General features: G+C 61.8%; 1 protein-coding gene across 6 annotated transcripts in view; it reads left to right on the forward strand.

Annotated features, from left to right (window-relative positions):
* Nucleotides 1-1478: 1478 nt before the first annotated feature.
* Nucleotides 1479-17710, forward strand: part of ULK1 (unc-51 like autophagy activating kinase 1) — a 29576-nt gene continuing 13344 nt past the window's right edge. For 2 of the 6 annotated variants that reach the window (XM_024348161.3, XM_024348164.3), the window contains exons 1-13: nt 1800-1969; nt 2464-2556; nt 2640-2681; nt 13378-13410; nt 13977-14013; nt 15142-15315; nt 15396-15469; nt 15634-15735; nt 15996-16025; nt 16285-16343; nt 16429-16511; nt 16764-16814; nt 17218-17306. In XM_024348161.3, the coding sequence (XP_024203929.1) occupies nt 1859-1969; nt 2464-2556; nt 2640-2681; nt 13378-13410; nt 13977-14013; nt 15142-15315; nt 15396-15469; nt 15634-15735; nt 15996-16025; nt 16285-16343; nt 16429-16511; nt 16764-16814; nt 17218-17306 (978 nt within the window). In that variant the 5' untranslated portion in view covers nt 1800-1858. Of the gene's footprint in view, nt 1970-2463; nt 2557-2639; nt 2682-13377; nt 13411-13976; nt 14014-15141; nt 15316-15395; nt 15470-15633; nt 15736-15995; nt 16026-16284; nt 16344-16428; nt 16512-16763; nt 16815-17217; nt 17307-17710 lie in introns of all 6 variants that reach the window. The other 4 variants (XM_063786152.1, XM_063786153.1, XM_024348163.2 and 1 more) reach the window with 3 other exon arrangements.

Raw genomic sequence — 17710 nt, forward strand, 5'->3', positions numbered from 1 at the left:
TCCAGGGTCGGGAGTCTGTGTGTCCTGCGGCCTGGAGGATGAGCTGGGTGCAGGTAAAAGGCATCCAGGACTTGCTGATCCAGCCCAGGACATCAGGCTGTCCAGCTGCTGGGCTGCTCTGGGAGGCAGCATGGAGGGTCCTGGCTGAAGTGTGTGTTTCTGGGCTGTTACTTTAGGACTGTACTGAAGGCTGGGTTGGTGAGCATTGTTTAGAATCATGCATTTGCAAAAGCAGTGCTTGCACGTGGTGAAAGCCATTCCAACTAGCGCGCAATGTGTACGGTGAACAGCACTAACTTTTCCCCGGTCCTCTCTCCCAGAGCAATCGCTGTTGGCTGTGTCTTTTGTGAGTGAGCCCCCGGGCTCTTTTGGCTGCCGGCGGTGTGACTTTGGACACATTCTCCAACTTTTCTCCGCCTTGATTTCCTCATCTGTAAAATAGGGACATAACAGCAAGTGCCTCGTGGAATCATTGAATGGATGCACTAATCGCTGGAAAGTGCGCTGCTTGGCCTAAGTGATGAGTTAGCTGTCATTATAGTTAGGAACGACCATGTACACATTACAGGCGTTTCACACACACACACATCCCAATCCTACCGCTTTCTTAAAACGACAGACAGTACAGTGCCGTGTTCCATATTTTGCTTTTACTTAATTATAATCTTTGGAGAACTCACCCTTGAGCACAGGTATATTTACCTCTGTGCAGTGTTCCACAGGACCGATGCGCAGCCCATCTAGCTAACCTCTCCTCCCCAGCGGATTTATGGGCTATGTCGTTGGTTTGGGTGACAACTTTTTGGTCTACAATTTTTTTTTTTTTTGCAATTTGGCATTATGGAACTCAACTTTAAATGCCTAACCTCTAACTCAGCCATTCTATTTCTAAGAATTAATTCTGCGCAGTCCCCCGTTTTGGGAACATTTCCCACGCCTGCTCTCCATTCTCCCGTAGAAGGGGAACAGGGAGCGGGAAGCAGGGGAACAGGGAAGGGGAGGGAGGGGAACAGGGAGGGGGCACAGGAGGGAGGAGAACAGGCAGTGGGGGCGGGAGGGGAGCGGGGGGGGGGAAGGCATGGGAGGGGGCGGAAGGGAGGGGGCAGGGAGGGAGAGAGGTGATGGGAAGGGGAAAAGGAGGGAGGAGGACGGAGAGAGGGGAAAGGAGGGAGCGGAGCAGAGAAGAAGCGGGGCGGGGAAGGGGCGGGGAAGGGGCGTGGAAGGGAGTGGGGCAAGGAATCAACACTGAGCCCAGTGGCCCGCTCCCGGGTCAGCGCGCCTCTCTGCTCTCACCGGGGCGGGTCCGCTGTTGGCCCCACCCACTCCCAGCCCACCCGGCCCCGCAATGGCCTGGCCCAGCCGCCCACCCGCCCGACAGGCCCCGCCCCATTCCCCGCCCCCCGCCTGTTCGTCACGCCCGGCTCTGCCGCTCCATCCCGCAGGCCCCGCCCTCATCCCGCCCCCCCGGCCCGGCGCGCAGTGCGGCTGCGCTGGCGTCTCAGGCTCTGAGGCCCGGGCGCCGCGGCTCTTTTGTTTCTCCTTTGGGGCCGAGCCCGGGCCCTAGTTGGAGCCAGAGTCGGAGTCGGAGTCGGATCCGGATTCGGATTAGCAGCCCGGGAAGAGTGCCGCGGCACAGGCGCCGGAGGGAGCGCGACCCTCGGACCCCGCCTGGCCCGCGGGGCTGGGACCCGGCCCCGGCCTGCCCGATGGGGCGCGCGGCCCCGGAGATGCGCCCTCGCCCGGCCCCGCGCCCCCGGCCCCGCGCCCCCGGCCCGCCCGCCCCGGCCCGCGCCTCCGCCTGAGTCCCCCGCGCCTTGGCCCGCCACCCCCCGCCCCGCGCCCCCGGCCCGCCTGCGCCATGGAGCCCGGCCGCGGCGGCACAGAGACCGTGGGCAAGTTCGAGTTCTCCCGCAAGGACCTGATCGGCCACGGCGCCTTCGCGGTGGTCTTCAAGGGCCGCCACCGCGAGGTGAGGCCCCCGTCCGGCCCGGGAGCCCCCGCCCAGGATCCCCTGCCCCGGCATCCCCGCCCCGAGATTCCCCGCCTGTCCCGGGACCCCCCCCCCCCCCCCGCCTCCCGAGAGCCCCGCTCGACTTTCCAGGCCGACCCCCACCCCAGGATCCCCACCCCGCGACCCCTAGCCCGACTTTCCAGTTCAGACTCCCGCCCCGAGATCCGCTGCCGGGCTTCCCAGCCCAGATCCTCACTCCGAGGCCCCCAGCCCGACTTTCCTGTCCAAACCCTCACCCCGGGACACCCCGCACCTGGTCCCACAGCCGGCTTTCCAGGCTGGATCCCTACCCCAGGACCCCCAGCGCGATCCTCAACCTGGCTCCCCACTCGGCCTTCCAGTCCCGGGATTTCCAACCGGGATCATCTCAGGGCCCCACCTGTGTGGACTGGGGTCTGGGGGAGGCCTGCGAGGGGCAGCCCTGGCCTTGAAGGTGCACGTTTGGCTTTCAGAAGCACGATTTGGAGGTCGCCGTCAAGTGCATTAACAAGAAGAACCTCGCCAAGTCTCAGACGCTGCTGGGGAAGGAAATCAAAATCCTGAAGGTGAGCTAGTGCTGGGGGAGGGGGCGTGGGCGTGGGCAAGCCCCCCTCCCCACACTGATAAGAAACTTGGGTTTCTGTCCTAGGAACTGAAACATGAAAACATCGTGGCCCTGTACGACTTCCAGGTAAGGCCTCTGGGCTGCGGTCTGCTGGGGACCGGGCTGGGGGACTGTGGCCCCCAGGTGCTGGATCCCCTGGTGAGCACTGGTGTTGAGCCTGTCCAGGCTGGGGTCTACTGGGCCCCTGGAGACTCCACCCTGGGTCCAGGCCTGGGCTGGGGCTGGCTCTTGCTGTGACTTCCCCAGCTGTGAGACCGGGGAGGGGGTGTCTGGGCCGCAGGGCGCCCCAGGGCAGGGCTGAGTTCTCCTGAACAGGCATCCCCTCCCCGCCGGGCGTCAGTCCTAGGGGCCCTGCCTGAGTCCGGCGTCCCCGGCTGGCCCTGGCAGCACTGCCGGCCTGGCCCACCTGTCTAGGCCGTGTGTTTGTTGACATTGCTCCTGCGGCCGGCATTGGCCGGCCTCGCTCTGCGTCAGACGGGGCGGGGGAGGGGCCGCCGGAGACTCCTGCTCGCTGGCAGTCAGGGCCGGGCCGGGGCACAGGCGGCTGCCGCTGGCTGGCCAAGGAGATGACCTCAGGCCCGGCTGGCCCCAGGAAGCAAGCGGTGGGACCAGCTGGCTTTCGTGCTGCCTCCGTGTCCCGGGGCCCAGGGCAGGCAGGGCTGGGGCTGTGGGAGCCAGGGTGCCGTCCTGGGGACCAGGAACCTGAGGCGGGAGATCCGCCCCGCCAAAGTGCTGACTAATGGCTCTGCGACCTGTTTACTGAGCCCAGGGCCCAGCCCCTGGCTGAGGGAAGGGCTGGCAGGCCGTGTTTTGGTGGCCTCCGCCGTCCGCCTCTCAGAGCTTTGCTGTGGCCTTGGGGACCGAGGCTTGTCACAAGGTGCCGGGTGGGGGGGGCCCAGGTCCAGCGAGTACCTGGAAACCCAGGCACACTGTGTCCTGGAGCTGGGCCATCCCTCCTGCTGCTTTTCCCGCCCTCTTCCCACCCCTTTTCTCCCTGCTTTCCTCCCTCCCTTCCTCCTCTTTCCTCATCCTCCCCATGTTTGGAAGCCTCCTGCCTGGACCACAGCCTGCACATGCGTCATGGCTCTGGGAGCCAGCAAGAAGTGGACAGCTGTCCCTGGCCAGGCAGCGACTCTGAGGGACTCCCCCTCCACCCTAGGCTACACTGCCTGCTGCTCCCCTCCAGGGCTCCCCAGGTCCAGTCCTGGGCATCTCCAGGCCAGGCCCTGTGACTGTCCGCACGACCCCCGCAGACCCGGGACCAGTATCCTCAGGCCCAGCTCCATCCCAGTCAGCCACACACACCTGGTTGTGGGCATCTGCCACTTCCTCCAGTGTTGGCAACTCTGCGGCTTTCTCTACTCAGGAAGCACTTGGAGCCACCAGCCGCAGGCGCTCCTGTCTCCAGGCACCGGGCTCTGCTGGAGCTGCAGCTTAGCCTGCCCTCGCCCCCACAGGCCTGGGGATTGTTGCCCTGTGTCAGTAAGGCAATGTTTGAGGCAGGCACCCAAACCCAGGAAAAAATAACTGGCTTTTAAAAATGGACAATGAACGATTTGGGTGATAAAAGAAAATCCTCAAACATTACGGGAGGGAGTGCGGTCGAGGCTAGAGTCCTGCCCCCGATCGAGTCCCGCTGCCCTCCGTTCTCAGGCCCATGCCTTAGTTGTTTCCGGGCCACCGGGGACAGCCATCCTTACAAGGCGATGTGTTCACGTGTGTCCTTCCCCACCACACCCACTTCTCTGTGCCGTGAATTTTGTCACTTAAGAGTATAGTTTGCACTCCATCCAGCCTGGGCGACTGAGCGAGGCCCTGTCTCTAAAAGAGTAGAGCTTGGGGAAGGTTCTGTGCTGGCTCAATCCATATCAGAAAGTTTACCCCTTGGCCAGGCACAGTGGATCACACCTGTGACCCTAGCACTGTGGGAGGCCAAGACAGACCAGCCTGGGCAACATAGCAAGACTCGCTCTCTCTAAAAAAAAAGAAAAAAAATTAGCCAGGCATAGTGGCATGTCTCAGCTACTATAAAGGTTGTGGGAGGATTGATTAAATCCAGGAGTTTAAGGCTACTGTGAGCCGTGATGTTGCCACTGCGTTCCAGCCTGGGCAGCAGAGTGTAACCCTGTCTCAAAAACACAAAACAAAACCCTCAAAAAGTTTACCCCTCTCTGTTAGAGGTCACCATCTGTAAGCACAGTGGTCGAGAGCCAGGCTGACGCTGATGAGGGGCCCAGTCCTGGCTGCCATGTGCACACACAGCTTCTTTAGTTTGCGGCCCTATTTCTTCCTCTGTGAAGCAGAAAGCACGGGCTGTGAGGGCTGTGTGAGGGAGGAGGGAGTGCTCTCGGGTTGGAGGAGCCATCGTGGAGGTGCTAGCTGCTGGCCTGATTGGGTCTGCCATGGTGATTTTCAGCCATGGTGTGCCTGTTGGCCGAGATTCCATAACTGATTTCACCAAGGCCCTGTAGGTGGGACATGAGGTTATTTTGGGATGCTGGTACATCAGGGTGGTTGTGACTGGATCCTTAGAAGTAGAATCCTTGGGTAGGAGGGATGCTGGTTTTTAATTTGGGTAGCTATTGCCAAATGGACCTCCGGAGAGGCAATGCCAGTGGTCTCTCAGCCTGTCTCCAAGCATGTGTCTCCCTAGGTCCTTGCCAGGAGGGTGGCTCTCAGAGGTTTCCATCGTGGCTCATGTGAGAAGTAGAAAATGACATCTCTTATGGTTTTGCTTTTCTTTTTTTTTTGAGACTGAGTTTTGCTCTTGTCGCCCAGGCTGGAGTGCAGTGACACAATCTCCCCTCACTGCAAGCTCCGCCTCCCGGGTCCAAGCGATCCTCCTGCCTCAGCCTCCCGAGTAGCTGGGATTACAGGCGCCTGCCACCACGCTAGGCTAATTTTTGTATTTTCAGTAGAGACAGTTTCACCACGTTGGCCAGCCTGGTCTCGAACTGACCTCATGATCCACCCACCTCGGCCTCCCAAAGTGGTGGGATTGCAGGAGTGAACCACCATGCCTGGGCGGTTTTCTTTTACATTGGTGATGAATGAGCTTCACTATCCGAGCATGGGAATGTTAGAAATACCACCTGTCCTTTGTATAGTGTATTTCTTTTTTTTTTGAGATGGAGCTTCGCTGTGTCACCCAGGCTGGAGTGCAGTGGCGTGATCTTGGCTCACTGCAACCTCCACCTCCCTGGTTCAAGCGATTCTCCTGCCTCAGCCTCCCGAGTAGCTGGGATTACAGGCACCTGCCACCACGCCCGGCTAATTTTTGTATTAAAAAATTGATACAATTTTGGCCACGTTGGCCAGGCTGATCTAGAACTCCCGACCTCAGGTGATCCGCCCACATCGGCCTCCGAAAGTGCTAGGATTACAGGCATGAGCCACCGCTTCTGGCCTATTTTAATATATTTTTTAAAGAGACTGGGTCTCACTCTCTTGCCCAGGCTGGAGTGCAGTGGCATAATCATGGCTCACTGCAGCCTCGAACACCTGAGCTCAAGAGATCTTCCCACTTCAGCCTCCTGAGTAGCTGGGACTACAGATACGCACCACCATACTTGGTTAGGCACATATTTCTGGCAAGCTCTTGGTCCCTTTTGTGCCAAGGCTGGAAGGGTACCATGCTTAACACCATGGCCCCTGAGCCATTCTGCCATTTGCTGGATCCTAGCTCCAACATTTACCTGTGTGACCTTGGGCAGGTAGCCTCCTGGCACCTCCGTTTTCTTACCTTTTAAAAACTGTTAGCTGGGTGCAGTGGCTCACGCCTGTAATCCCAGCACTTTGGGAGGCTGAGGCGGGTGGATCATGAGGTCAGGAGATCGAGACTATCCTGGCCAACATGGTGAAACCTCGCCTCTATTAAAATACAAAAATTAGCTGGGCGTGGTGGCCCGTGCCTGTAGTCCCAGCTACTCATGAGGCTGAGGCAGGAGAACTGCTTGAACCCAGGAAGTGGAGGCTGCAGTGAGCTGAGATTGCACCGCTGCACTCCAGCCTGGGCGACAGAGTGAAACTCTCTCTCTCAAAAAAAAAAAAAAAACTGTTGTGGTTGTGATGGCATCTTGAGTATGTTAAGTCTTTAGAACTGTGCGTGCCACTTTGTAAGTGCTCTGTCAATGTTCTTGAAAGGTAGGTGTCCTTTATATATGAAGCAAAGTAGCTTCTTTGTGATGGGTTACAGGTATTCCCCTCCATGTTGTTTGTTGACTGTTGAGGTTGTTATTTTTGTTCTTATTGTGTTGGGTTTCGTGTATTGGGTTTCTTTTTTAGCCATACAAAATTGTGAAAATGTGAGTGCCTGGGAAGTGTGTACCTTGGGTCACGCTCTTTGAGTCCACCACAGCCGCTGGGAGGCGGCTGGAGCACCTGGCCTCCTTATTGAGCATGTGGTGTCCGTGTCTGGACTTGCCTGGCCCCAGGAGTGCGGCCACCACAGAAATCAGGGTATAGGGCTGTGGAGCCAGGCTGGGATCCTGCCCAGCATGCCCTGGGAGGAGGGCTGATGGCTACTGGCCTTGCTGACGGTGGCCCCCCTGGCCAGCACGCCATCTGACAGGTTCTTGCAGCTGAAGGTCTTGCTGGGCCACCCAGGTGTGACTCACTCAGGCCCTGCAGACAGAGCTGCTGCCCGTGAGTTACTTGCAGTGGAGACCTGAGTCAAGAGGTGTCCAGCCCTGCTTGGGGTCCTGGGAGACCGTGGGTCCAGGCAGTCCAGCCCAGCATGAGACTGTGACTCCCCATCCCAGAGTGAGGAGGGGGCTGCCAGGCCTGGCCTGGTCTGGCCGGGGGGCTGTCTGCGGTGTGAGTTGGGGCAGGATGCAGGCCGAGTAGAAACCCGTGGGGTGGGTACCCAGCTCCTGGGCAGGGGCCTGTGAAGGGGCTCCCAGGGCCCAGGCAGTTCTGGAATTACCTCCAAAGTTGTGTATATCTTTTTTTTTTTTTTTTTTTAACTTTGAAAACAATGGGATGAGACTGGACACAGTGGCTCACGCCTGTAATCCCAGCACTTTGGGAGGCCGAGGTGGGCAGATCACCTGAGGTCAGGAGTTCGAGACCAGCCTGGCCAACATGGCAAAACCTCGTCTCTACTAAAAGTACAAAAATTAGCTGGGCGTGGTGGTGGGCGCCTGTAGTCCCAGCTACTTGTGAGGCTGAGGCAGGAGAATCGCTTGAACCTGGGAGGTGTAGGTTGCAGTGAGCTGAGTTTGTGCCACTGCACTCCAGCCTGGGTGACAGCGAGACTCGTCTCAAAAAAAAAAAAAAAGAAAAAAATCATGGGATAAAAATACTGGGAAGTGCAAAACAGATGAGAAGATATACCACAACAGGCCCTGTGTGGCGGAGCAAGCGCCAGCCCAAAGCCATGCCCGCGTCCCGGGCCGCTCTCCTCCCTCCTATCGAGGGCACGTCCGTCCTCCCGTGTGCCCCCCTCCCCCTCTGCTTTCTCATTCTTCACGTGAGCCAGCTCCTGGTTCCCACACGCTCCCTTTGCCACATGCTGACTTTAAGCCTGGAGGTGGGATGTCAGCCGTAGGTTTGAGGGGTGCTGTGTCTCCATGGGTGACAGGAGTTGGTTTTTGTTTCCGCGCAGCACCCCGTGGTGGGACTGTCACCTGGTATCAGTATCTGTCCGCGATGGCTGGGGGTCAGGTCTCAGCCACCTGAAGGACAGAGCTGCTGGGAACAGTTTTTACTAAGGTGTGCGCCAACTAGGATGGCCGGGTCTCGGGAGGAATGTGAGGAGTTGGCGTCTTCCTGAGGGTCTCCGCAGCTTACACCCCCTGCACCCCCCAACTCGCACTGGGATTGTTTCCTGCTTTTTCCAAGCAAGGTCGTGCCCTCAGAAGGGTTGGGCCACCCACCCCTGCCTCACTGCATCTAGGGACCTGCCTCAACCCCCTGCGGTTGGCTCCCGGATTGTCCAGACCCCCAGGCCCAGCAGGCGGGAGGCTGCAGAGGTCAGCCTGGGCTGCAGCCCCAGGAGGCCCATACACAATGGGTGGCTGCAGGTGGTTCCCCAGGGCCAGAGGGTGGCCCTTCCTTAGGGTGGAGCCGGCATCCCTTCCCTTTTGGGAGCTGTCCAGGAACCCCGCCTGGGGGTGCAGAGTGGTTCTGTCCAGCCACAGCTGTGGCTTTTGCCACTTTCCGGAGCCAGCTCTGGAGGTGTGAACTAGGTCAGTGCCTGCTCACCAGGCCCAGCCCAGGATCACCAGACAAGAGTAGGGCTGGCAGAGGGTGGGAGCCTGGATCCTATTAAGTAAAGCACCTTAGCACCCCAGGGGTGGGGCAGCCTCCTACGTGCCCAGACACCCGTGCCAGGCTGCCCGGGACACCTGGCTCTGGCCGGCCGTGGGTGCGTGTGTGCAGGGTGTGGGGGCCGGCCTGCCTGGGGAGTGCTGTCCCAGGTCCCTCAGGCATGCTGCCTGGAGACAGTGGGGTGTTGATATTGCTGTCTTTTTGAAGTGTTCTGAGCCTCAGATGCATGTGTTGGGACTTTTCAGGGACAGCCCTGTGGAATGGTCAGCAGCCGTTCCCTGTTTCCTCCCTTTAAATAGGCGGCAAGGTGGGACCCACCTCCTGGGGTGGGGGTGATGGTGCAGGGAGCCTGGTGTGTTTGATTAGGGCATGGGCGGTGTGGCCACAGCTGTGTGTGTCACCACAGGACGGACCCCCGGACCCTGTCTTGGGAGGCGAGCTGCTCTGCCTGGGGTGGCCGGTTTCCTCCCCTGGAGCCCAGGGAGGCAGTTGTGGCCCTTTCTGGTGTCTTAACTGGGTGACTTGATGCTGGGAGCTTGCCCGGTCCCCACTGCCCAGGGTAGCTTGTGAAAACCAAATGTAGCTGCGAGGCAGACGTGGAGCCCGATGCCCTGTGTGGGTTCTGGGTGGGCCCAGGGGAGGTCAGCTGTGGCCGGTGAGGCTGTGCTCTCACCTGACCCCCCTCAAGAGCCCTAGAGAGAGTCGCTGCCTGTGGGAAGGGTGGACAGGCCCAGCTGGGGGCCCCCGTCGGGGGGTGTTGTGGCGCAGGGCCTGGGCCTGCAGCTGCCCTGGAGGAGCTCCCCCAACCCTGGCAGAGGTGGTCCTGGGCTTGTTTGTCCTCACTCCTCATCCCTGACTCTGCCAGGGTTGGAGACAGCAAGGCTAGGTCCTTCCGGGGACACAGAGGGTTACTGGCTTGGCATTGGCACTGGCAGAGTGAGGACAGGACTCCAGCCCACCTGCTTGGGCTGTGCTGCCATTTCCCAGCCTGGGCACGCCTCCCAACCTCTGGGGCCTCAGTGTGCTCGTATGGGAAGTGGGCTGGTTATGGCCTGCTGCCTGGGCTCCTGCAGGGCTGGTGTAGTTCAACTTCACAGGAGGCTCTCGGAGGCACGGGAAAGGCCCTGGTGTGCCCCGATGCCCAGCTCAGGGAGTTGGATGCCCACAGCCCTGAGGGCCTGTCTGAAGCTGTCATCTGTCCCAGGGGAGTTGGGAAGACCCGAATGCCTGTGGTGAGGTGGATGCCCCCACCCTACCCTGCAGCCCCACCCCCAGTGGCCTTGAGTCCCCTGCTGGAGAGGACCTTTTAGGAGACAGGCTGAGCATGGGCCAGGCCTTGGTTTCTGCAAGGGACCATTTGAAGTGCAGGGAAGAGGCTGGAGGTGCTTCGGTCCCACAGCCCCCTGCCCACTCCCTCCTGGGAGCTGGTGCCCCCTGAGGTTTTGGGGACAGAGGAGGGCTGCCAGCACAGTGGGGAGGGCAGAGGGGTCTCTAGGAAGGTGACCTAGGGGGTGACATCTGTGACTCTGGGGCAAGGCCAGGGGTCTAGACGTGTCAGTAGCGAGGTGGGTTCCAGCACCCATGAGGCCAGTGTGGCTGGAGGGATGGCAGGGCCAGGTGCCCTGGGTAGGGGTGTTGGGGACCCTGGCTACAGTGTGGGCAGCAGATGGGGTGGGGGAAGAGCCTCCTTGCCAGGGTCCTGTGGGCCAGTCACTGGTGCCACAGGGGTCTCCCTGGTGGGCCTCTGCCTTTCTTCTTTTTGAGACAGGTGTCATTCCGTCACCCATCCTGGAATGCAGTGGCACGATCTCCCAGCTCACTGTAGCTGTGGCCTCCTGGGCCTAAGCCACCCTCCCACCTCAGTCCTGAGTAGCTGGGACTACAGGCGTGCACTGTCACACCTGGATAATTTTTGTATTTTTTTGTAGAGATGGGGTTTTGCTATGTTGCCCAGGCTGGTCTCAAACTCCTGGGCTCAGGCGATCCTCTTGGCTTGGCCTCCCAACATGCTGGGATGATGGGCATGAGCCACCGTACCTGGCCAGGCCTTTGCCTTTCTAGGGGTGAGAGGTGGCTGCCTTAGTGTTTGGAGGTGGGAGGAGGCTATAGTGCTTCAGTTAGCACCCCCTGCCCAGAGGGAGCTCCTGTCCCACACAGCCCGGTCCTGGGTGAGTGGCTGGGGGATGGCGTGCTGGGCTCCTGCTCTGCACACATGGGTGTTCCCCCAGGATACCTCTGACTTTGACACATCCCTGCTTGTCCTGGCTTTGCTGGTGGGTTTGGAGCTCTGATGAGCAGGTCAGGTCTTAGGGAACCCCTGGCTCTGGGATCCAGGGCAGGTGGCCCCCAGAGAGGAGAGGAGAAATGTGGGCACCTATGGGCACTCACTGGAGGGGCTGTGGGGAGGGTAATGGTGGGCCCAGGTCAGGGAGTGGGCATTGCCGTCCTGAAGTTATTTCTGAGTCTAGCTTCATCTCCCCCTCCTTCCTGGGTTCTGCCCGGAGCTGTCCCTGCAGTCCCCCTTGCCCCATGCTGTGCTCTGTGGATTGTTTCTCCCCACAGCTGCTGGGAGCCCTGGGCTCCCCACGTGCTCTTCCTGGGCAGGCAGGTGAGGCCAGGCGGGGCTTGGGGTGCACAGGCTGTGGGTGGGGTGGGCTGAGGCCTGCCTCATGGATAGGTCCCACCTTCTCTAGGCTGTGCCTGGGTTTCTGGGTCTCCCTCTGGGCCGGCCCTGCAGTGTCTGTGGATCCTGGGGTTGCTGCCTGAGCAGCATCGGCCTTAGCCTCCCTAAAGGCACCCTCTCCTGAGCCTGTCCCCACTCAGCATCCTTGTCCAGCCCATAGCTCCTCTGCGGGGGCAGCTCTGGGGCACGGGCTTCTCACGTTTATGAAGCAGGCATCACCCAGTGGCTTTGCAGCTGTCCCCCCCACCAGGGGTGCCTTCTGATTGGTTGGGGCCTCCTGGGACTGGGGGCTGAGCAGGGGTCCTGTGTGGGACCCGGCTCCTGAGGCGCTGAGGGGTGTTCCTCCTGCAGACCCCCTCCAGACACGGCTCCCCTTTGCTTTGAGAGAGCCTGGGCTCGCTCAGGGGTAGAAGTGGGACGGCCCTACAACAGGTGTGGACTCGCTTCCCTGTAAGCACCTAGAGCATGTGGATGTGTACAGGGCAGAGGGAGGGGGCTTTGTGTGGAAAGGGCTTCCTCCTCCTGTTCTGAGGCCCTGAGTCAGGTGTGTGGGGCCCTTGCTCCTCCAGCCCAGCCTGCCTGGTTTGATGTGGCTTCCTGGGCCTCACTCTCCTTGTCTGTGAAACGGGGGTGATGAAGACTCGTCCCTGTGGCTGCGGGGAGTGAGTGGTGGGCTACAGGGAGGCTCCCAGTCCCAGGTGAGGGTGTACACATGCTGGCCGTTGGGGTGTGTGCTGTGTCTGCACCGGTGGCTTACTCTGAGTTTCATGGGGGCAGGAAAGGGCGGGGTACTGGTGGCACCCCCGGTCAGGTCTGTGTCTGAGCTGAGGGCTGAGCAGCTGCTGGTCAGGTCTTGTTGGCCCAGCAGTGGAGGGGGTGGCTGAGACGCCTCTGACCGAAGGCATTGGGGCGAGGGATGGCAGCCTGAGCTGCAGCCAGGTTGGGTAGGGCAGCTGGAGGCCTGCAGGCCTCTGCGTCAACCTGGCAGCGCCAACCTGCAATCTGTTGGCGTCTTCTTTTTTTTTTTTTGAGATGGAGTCTCACTCTCTCGCCCAGGCTGGAGTGCAGTGGCACAGTCTCGGCTCACTGCAGCCTTCTCCTCCTGGGTTCAAGCGATTTTCCTGCCTTAGCCTCCTAAGTAGCTGGGATTACAGGCACGCACCACCACGCCTGGCTAATTTTAGTATTTTAATAGAGACGGTTTCACCATGTTGGTCAGGCTGGTCTCGAACTGCTGACCTCATGATCCACCCGCCTTGGCCTCCCAAAGTGTTGGGATTACAGGTGTGAGCCACTGCACCTGTTTAAGTTTTGTATTTTTAGTAGAGACAGAGTTTCACCATGTTGGCCAGGCAGGTCTCAAACTGCTGACCTTGTGATCCACCCACCTTGGCCTCCCACAGTGCTGGGATTACAGGTGTGAGCCACTGCGACCAGCCCTGTTGGCGTCTTTGATCCTGGGCTGAGGAGCTGAGAAGTTTCTATGGCCTGAGGGTCACACACACCTGCCCACACACCTGGCCTTCACCCTTCCTGCTAGGGGGTATGTCCTCTGCCAGGAGCTGTTGCTCGTATGGGGGGACCAGGGGCCTTTGCCTTGATCAGATGGAGACCTGGATGGCCACAAAACAGAACACACCCACCTACAAAGCACATGGCCCAGAGATGTCCTCGTCTCCTGGCTGCTGGCTGACCAGCTAAGTCCTGGCACTGCAGGGCCTGCCCAGGCCGAATTGGGGCTGAGCCAGACTCCCTGCAGTGGGGCCCGGTGGCACTGGGACCTCTCACAGCCTCTTTTCTGTCTTGCAGGAAATGGCTAATTCTGTCTACCTGGTTATGGAGGTGAGTGCCTTGTGGTGCCAGGACAAGTGCAGGCTGATGGCCATGGCCCTGGGAACCCCACAGGGAGGGACATGGCCGGGGGGAGGGTGATGAGCACCTTTTCTTTTTTTTTGAGATGGAGTCTCACTGTCGCCCAGGCTGGAGTGCAGTGCTGCGATCTCAGCTCACTGCAACCTCCACCTCCGGGTTCAAGCAATCCTCCTGCCTCAGCCTCCCGAGTAGCTGGGATTACAGGTGTGTGCCACCACGCCCGGCTAATTTTTGTACTTTTAGTAGAGATGGGGTTTCGCCACGTTGGCCAGGCTGGTCTTGAACCTCCTGACTTCAAGCGATCTGCCCACCTTGGCCTCCCAAAGTGCTCGGATTACAGGTGTGAGCTGCCACGCCTGCTGAGTATCACTATTGATGTCTTCCAGCAGGGACTGTGGGGACACCCGCCCTGGGCTGGGCAGGTGCCTGCGGGCTCAGGGAGTAGTGTCCAAGTGTGAGGGGTGGGGAGGCTGGGCAGGGCTGGGAGGTGGGCCCTGGGCCCTGCTGCAGCCTGATGCGTGTCTGGTCTCTTGCAGTACTGCAACGGTGGGGACCTGGCCGACTACCTGCACGGTGAGTGCACAGCTGCGCCACCTGGGCTGCCAGCTGGTCCCACAGGGCCCGGTCCCACAGGGCCCGCACCCAGGGCCACACTGGCCCAGCCTGGGAGGCAGCCTGGCTCGAGTGGGTCCTTGGCTCATTGTGAGATTGGCTCTTTCTTGTCCCCCTGGGCCTCTTGAGGGGATGCAGGGAGCTGAGCTGCTCCCGGCTGTTAAGGATGCAGTCTCTCCGCTGGCCTCCCCCTTGCTTGAGGAGACAGCTGTGACCAGAATAGCCCGAGGGGAGCCGCACAAACAAGGGGTGGGGGCTGTTGTCTTCATAGTGTGGCTGGAAGGCGGCTCTTGGCCCACCCAAAGTTGAGCCCTGTGGCGGATGGGAGGGGGATGTGCTGCACGGGGCGGGGCGGGGCAGAGGGAAGGACAGCAGGGGGGCGGCCGCGCCCGTCTGTTCCCAGGTTCTCTGGGTGGGGGTCCGGGCCACAGTGCCGGCGGGCGTGGGGGTGGGTGGGGCGCCGGCGGCCTCTTGGGGGTGTCCTGAGGGTCTGGAGGTGGCACTGGGACAGTTCCGGGGACTTGGGCCTGAGCACCCGGGAGCCGGCAGGACTGCTCAAACGCCGGCTCAGACCCGCGTCGCCCTCATAGCGCTGGGGCGGGAGTGCGGGGCTGGTAGATGGACAGGACCCGCTGGCCCCCTCGCCTCGCCCCACGCGAGGAGGACCCCACGGACCAAGCCTGGGAGACAGACGCTGAGGCCGCGCGTAGCTGAGACTGGGGCTGCGGGTCGGGTCGGGCTGTGCGCGGCTGGCACCTGTCTGGATGCCGGGAAGAGGGGCAGGAGCGGGACCCGGGCGGAACCGCGGTGGCACTGAGGCTGGGCTTCGGCGGCCTCCCGTCTCTGGAGCAGCTGCAGCCCGGGGCTGAGTGGTGGGGCCGGCGCGCCGGGCTCTGCGCAGGAGCTTCAGGTGCGCCCTGGTCTCGGCGGCCCGTGGTGGTTTGTGCCCCTCCTGACCCGGGGTTTCCTCCCGGCCTGCGGCCCTGCCTGGCGCTCTCCATCCGTGTGGCGGGACCGGCCTGGCTGCGCGGGACTCACCCTTGGGGGAGGAAACACGGCCCCCAGGCCCTGAGCCGCCTCTCCCCGCAGCCATGCGCACGCTGAGCGAGGACACCATCAGGCTCTTCCTGCAGCAGATCGCGGGCGCCATGCGGCTTCTGCACAGCAAAGGCATCATCCACCGCGACCTGAAGCCGCAGAACATCCTGCTGTCCAACCCCGCCGGCCGCCGCGCCAACCCCAACAGCATCCGCGTCAAGATCGGTCAGCCCGCGGGCAGGCAGGCGGGCCCGGCGGGGAGGGGCTCCGGGGCCGGCGCCGGTCCTGACGCGTCTCTCCCGCAGCTGACTTCGGCTTCGCGCGGTACCTCCAGAGCAACATGATGGCGGCCACACTCTGCGGCTCCCCCATGTACATGGTGTGTTTACCTTGGCCGGGCTGTGCCGGGTGGGCGCCTCTCTGGGCTTGCTGGTTGGTTGGCTGGGGTGTGGTGCGCTCTGCTCTGGTTGGCTGTGGCCTGGCGGGCACCTTCTGTGGTTGGCGTGCGGGGGCCTCACACTGACCCAACTTCTGGTCCCGCAGGCCCCCGAGGTCATCATGTCCCAGCACTACGACGGGAAGGCGGACCTGTGGAGCATCGGCACCATCGTCTACCAGTGCCTGACGGGGAAGGCGCCCTTCCAGGTAACTGGGCTTGGCCCTGCTCCCCACGCCGCACCGTCAGTGCAAGTGTCCGCCAGCTGCGGTCAGACGCCCCCTGCGAGCCCTGCCCGCGCCCCACGAGCTCCCCTCGGGTCCTGGCTGGCGGGGCGGGCGTCCAGGGGTCCAGTGGGGAAGGGGCCTCGGTGTCCCCCAGGGAGGGCGGTGCCGCCGGCGGTGACTGGGAGCTGCCCCCGGCAAGGCCTCCCTCGCATGTCTGGTCGCCTGTCTGGTCGCCTGTCTAGTCGCCTGTCTGGTCGCCTGCCTGGTCAGAGGTGAGGGCAGCGCCGGGGCCGAGTGGGTGAGGGCTGGGAGGCCGCGTTCTGGGGGGTGGACACCCCAAGAGACCGTCGGCGCCCCCTCCCCGCCCCCATGCTCATACCTCCAGCAGCAAACAGTGGCGCTAGCACCCGGTTTCCCCCGGGCTTCGCAGCGTCTGGGGCAGGGGCCGACTGGGGACGAACGCACCAAGACCCCGTGGGCTGGTCCCGCTCGGCCGCAGCCCTGGCAGTCAGGCTGTCCCCGTCCCCGCAGGCCAGCAGCCCCCAGGACCTGCGCCTGTTCTACGAGAAGAACAAGACGTTGGTCCCCACGTAAGCACCCTCCCGCCTTCCCTTCCCTTCCCCCGCGGGCTCCGGCCCCGCAGGCCCTGCTCACACCAGCCTCCTCTTGCCCCAGCATCCCCCGGGAGACCTCGGCCCCGCTGCGGCAGCTGCTCCTGGCCCTACTGCAACGCAACCACAAGGACCGCATGGACTTCGGTGAGCACCCACCAGGGGCGCAGCTGGAGTCCCCCACCCTCCTTCCTTGCATTTGCTGATGTGAGCAGGGCCCACCGGCTTCACACCCAGCCCCATGTGCACACTGCCCTTTCCACAAGCCAAGCGCAGGCAGGGGCTCCACCTCCGCCCGGGCAGGTGCCCAACGTGGCTGGAGCTCAGGCCGTGGGGAGGCAGGGGCCTGGGGTCAGAGCTGGGGTCCTCCTGAGGCCTCACTCTTCCTTCCTCCTGCAGATGAGTTTTTTCATCACCCTTTCCTCGATGCCAGCCCCTCGGTCAGGAAATGTGAGTTTCTGTGGGTCCTGGGGCTCCGCATGGGCCCTGCACCCCTTCCTCCCCGGGTCTGGTTAGGGCACTGAGTGTGGGGCAGAGGGAGCAGGTCTTGAGCTGCGGCCAGCTCCCAGGGAGGGCAGGACACCCGGCTCCTTGCTCTGCTGCAGCGGGGACCCCAAGGCCAGGGGTTCGCATGGTGCAGCAGGCTTGGGATGGGGATGGGGTGTTGGAGGGGCTGGTGCTGCCCTGTGACAGTCATAGGGTGGCCCAGGAGGGAGCCTCCCTCCTTCCTGCTGGTCGGGGTGTAGCCGGAAGTGGAGGGGATATGGTTGAGCTTGTCCAGTCTGTGGGTTGGCTCGAGGGTGAGGAGGAGACAGGAGGATGGCCCAGACTGACCTATGCATGTTTATCTCAGCCCCACCCGTGCCTGTGCCCTCGTACCCAAGCTCGGGGTCTGGCAGCAGCTCCAGCAGCAGCTCCACCTCCCACCTGGCCTCCCCGCCGGTGAGTTGCCGCCCCAGGGGCCTGACAGCTTCTCCCTCCACTCAGCAGTCAGGGGCTCCAGCCCTGGGCCCCCGCGGGGACGTGCTGTGACTTCTGTTGTCTGTGTGAGTCACGAAAGACATGGATGAGTTCGTTCTGTCAGATGTTGAAGCCCCACAAACGGGTGACAGCCCCTCCCAACACCCACAGCCCTCAGGTCCCAGAGGCCGATAGGGCGGCTGTTTGGTCTGGTCCTGTCTTTGGTTTTGTGCTGACGTGGACAGAAGCAGCGTGTGGCCTTGGCCCACCAACACCTGCACCCCTGGCCTCCCTCGTGTCTTCCATTGGACTCAAAGCATGAGTAGGGTTGCAGGGTGATGGCCCCACATGATGATGGCACTCCTTGTGTGACATGGGAGGGGTCT

The sequence above is a fragment of the Pan troglodytes genome, chromosome 10 (genome assembly GCF_028858775.2).
Source record: "Pan troglodytes isolate AG18354 chromosome 10, NHGRI_mPanTro3-v2.0_pri, whole genome shotgun sequence".
Classification (NCBI taxonomy): Eukaryota; Metazoa; Chordata; class Mammalia; order Primates; family Hominidae; genus Pan; species Pan troglodytes.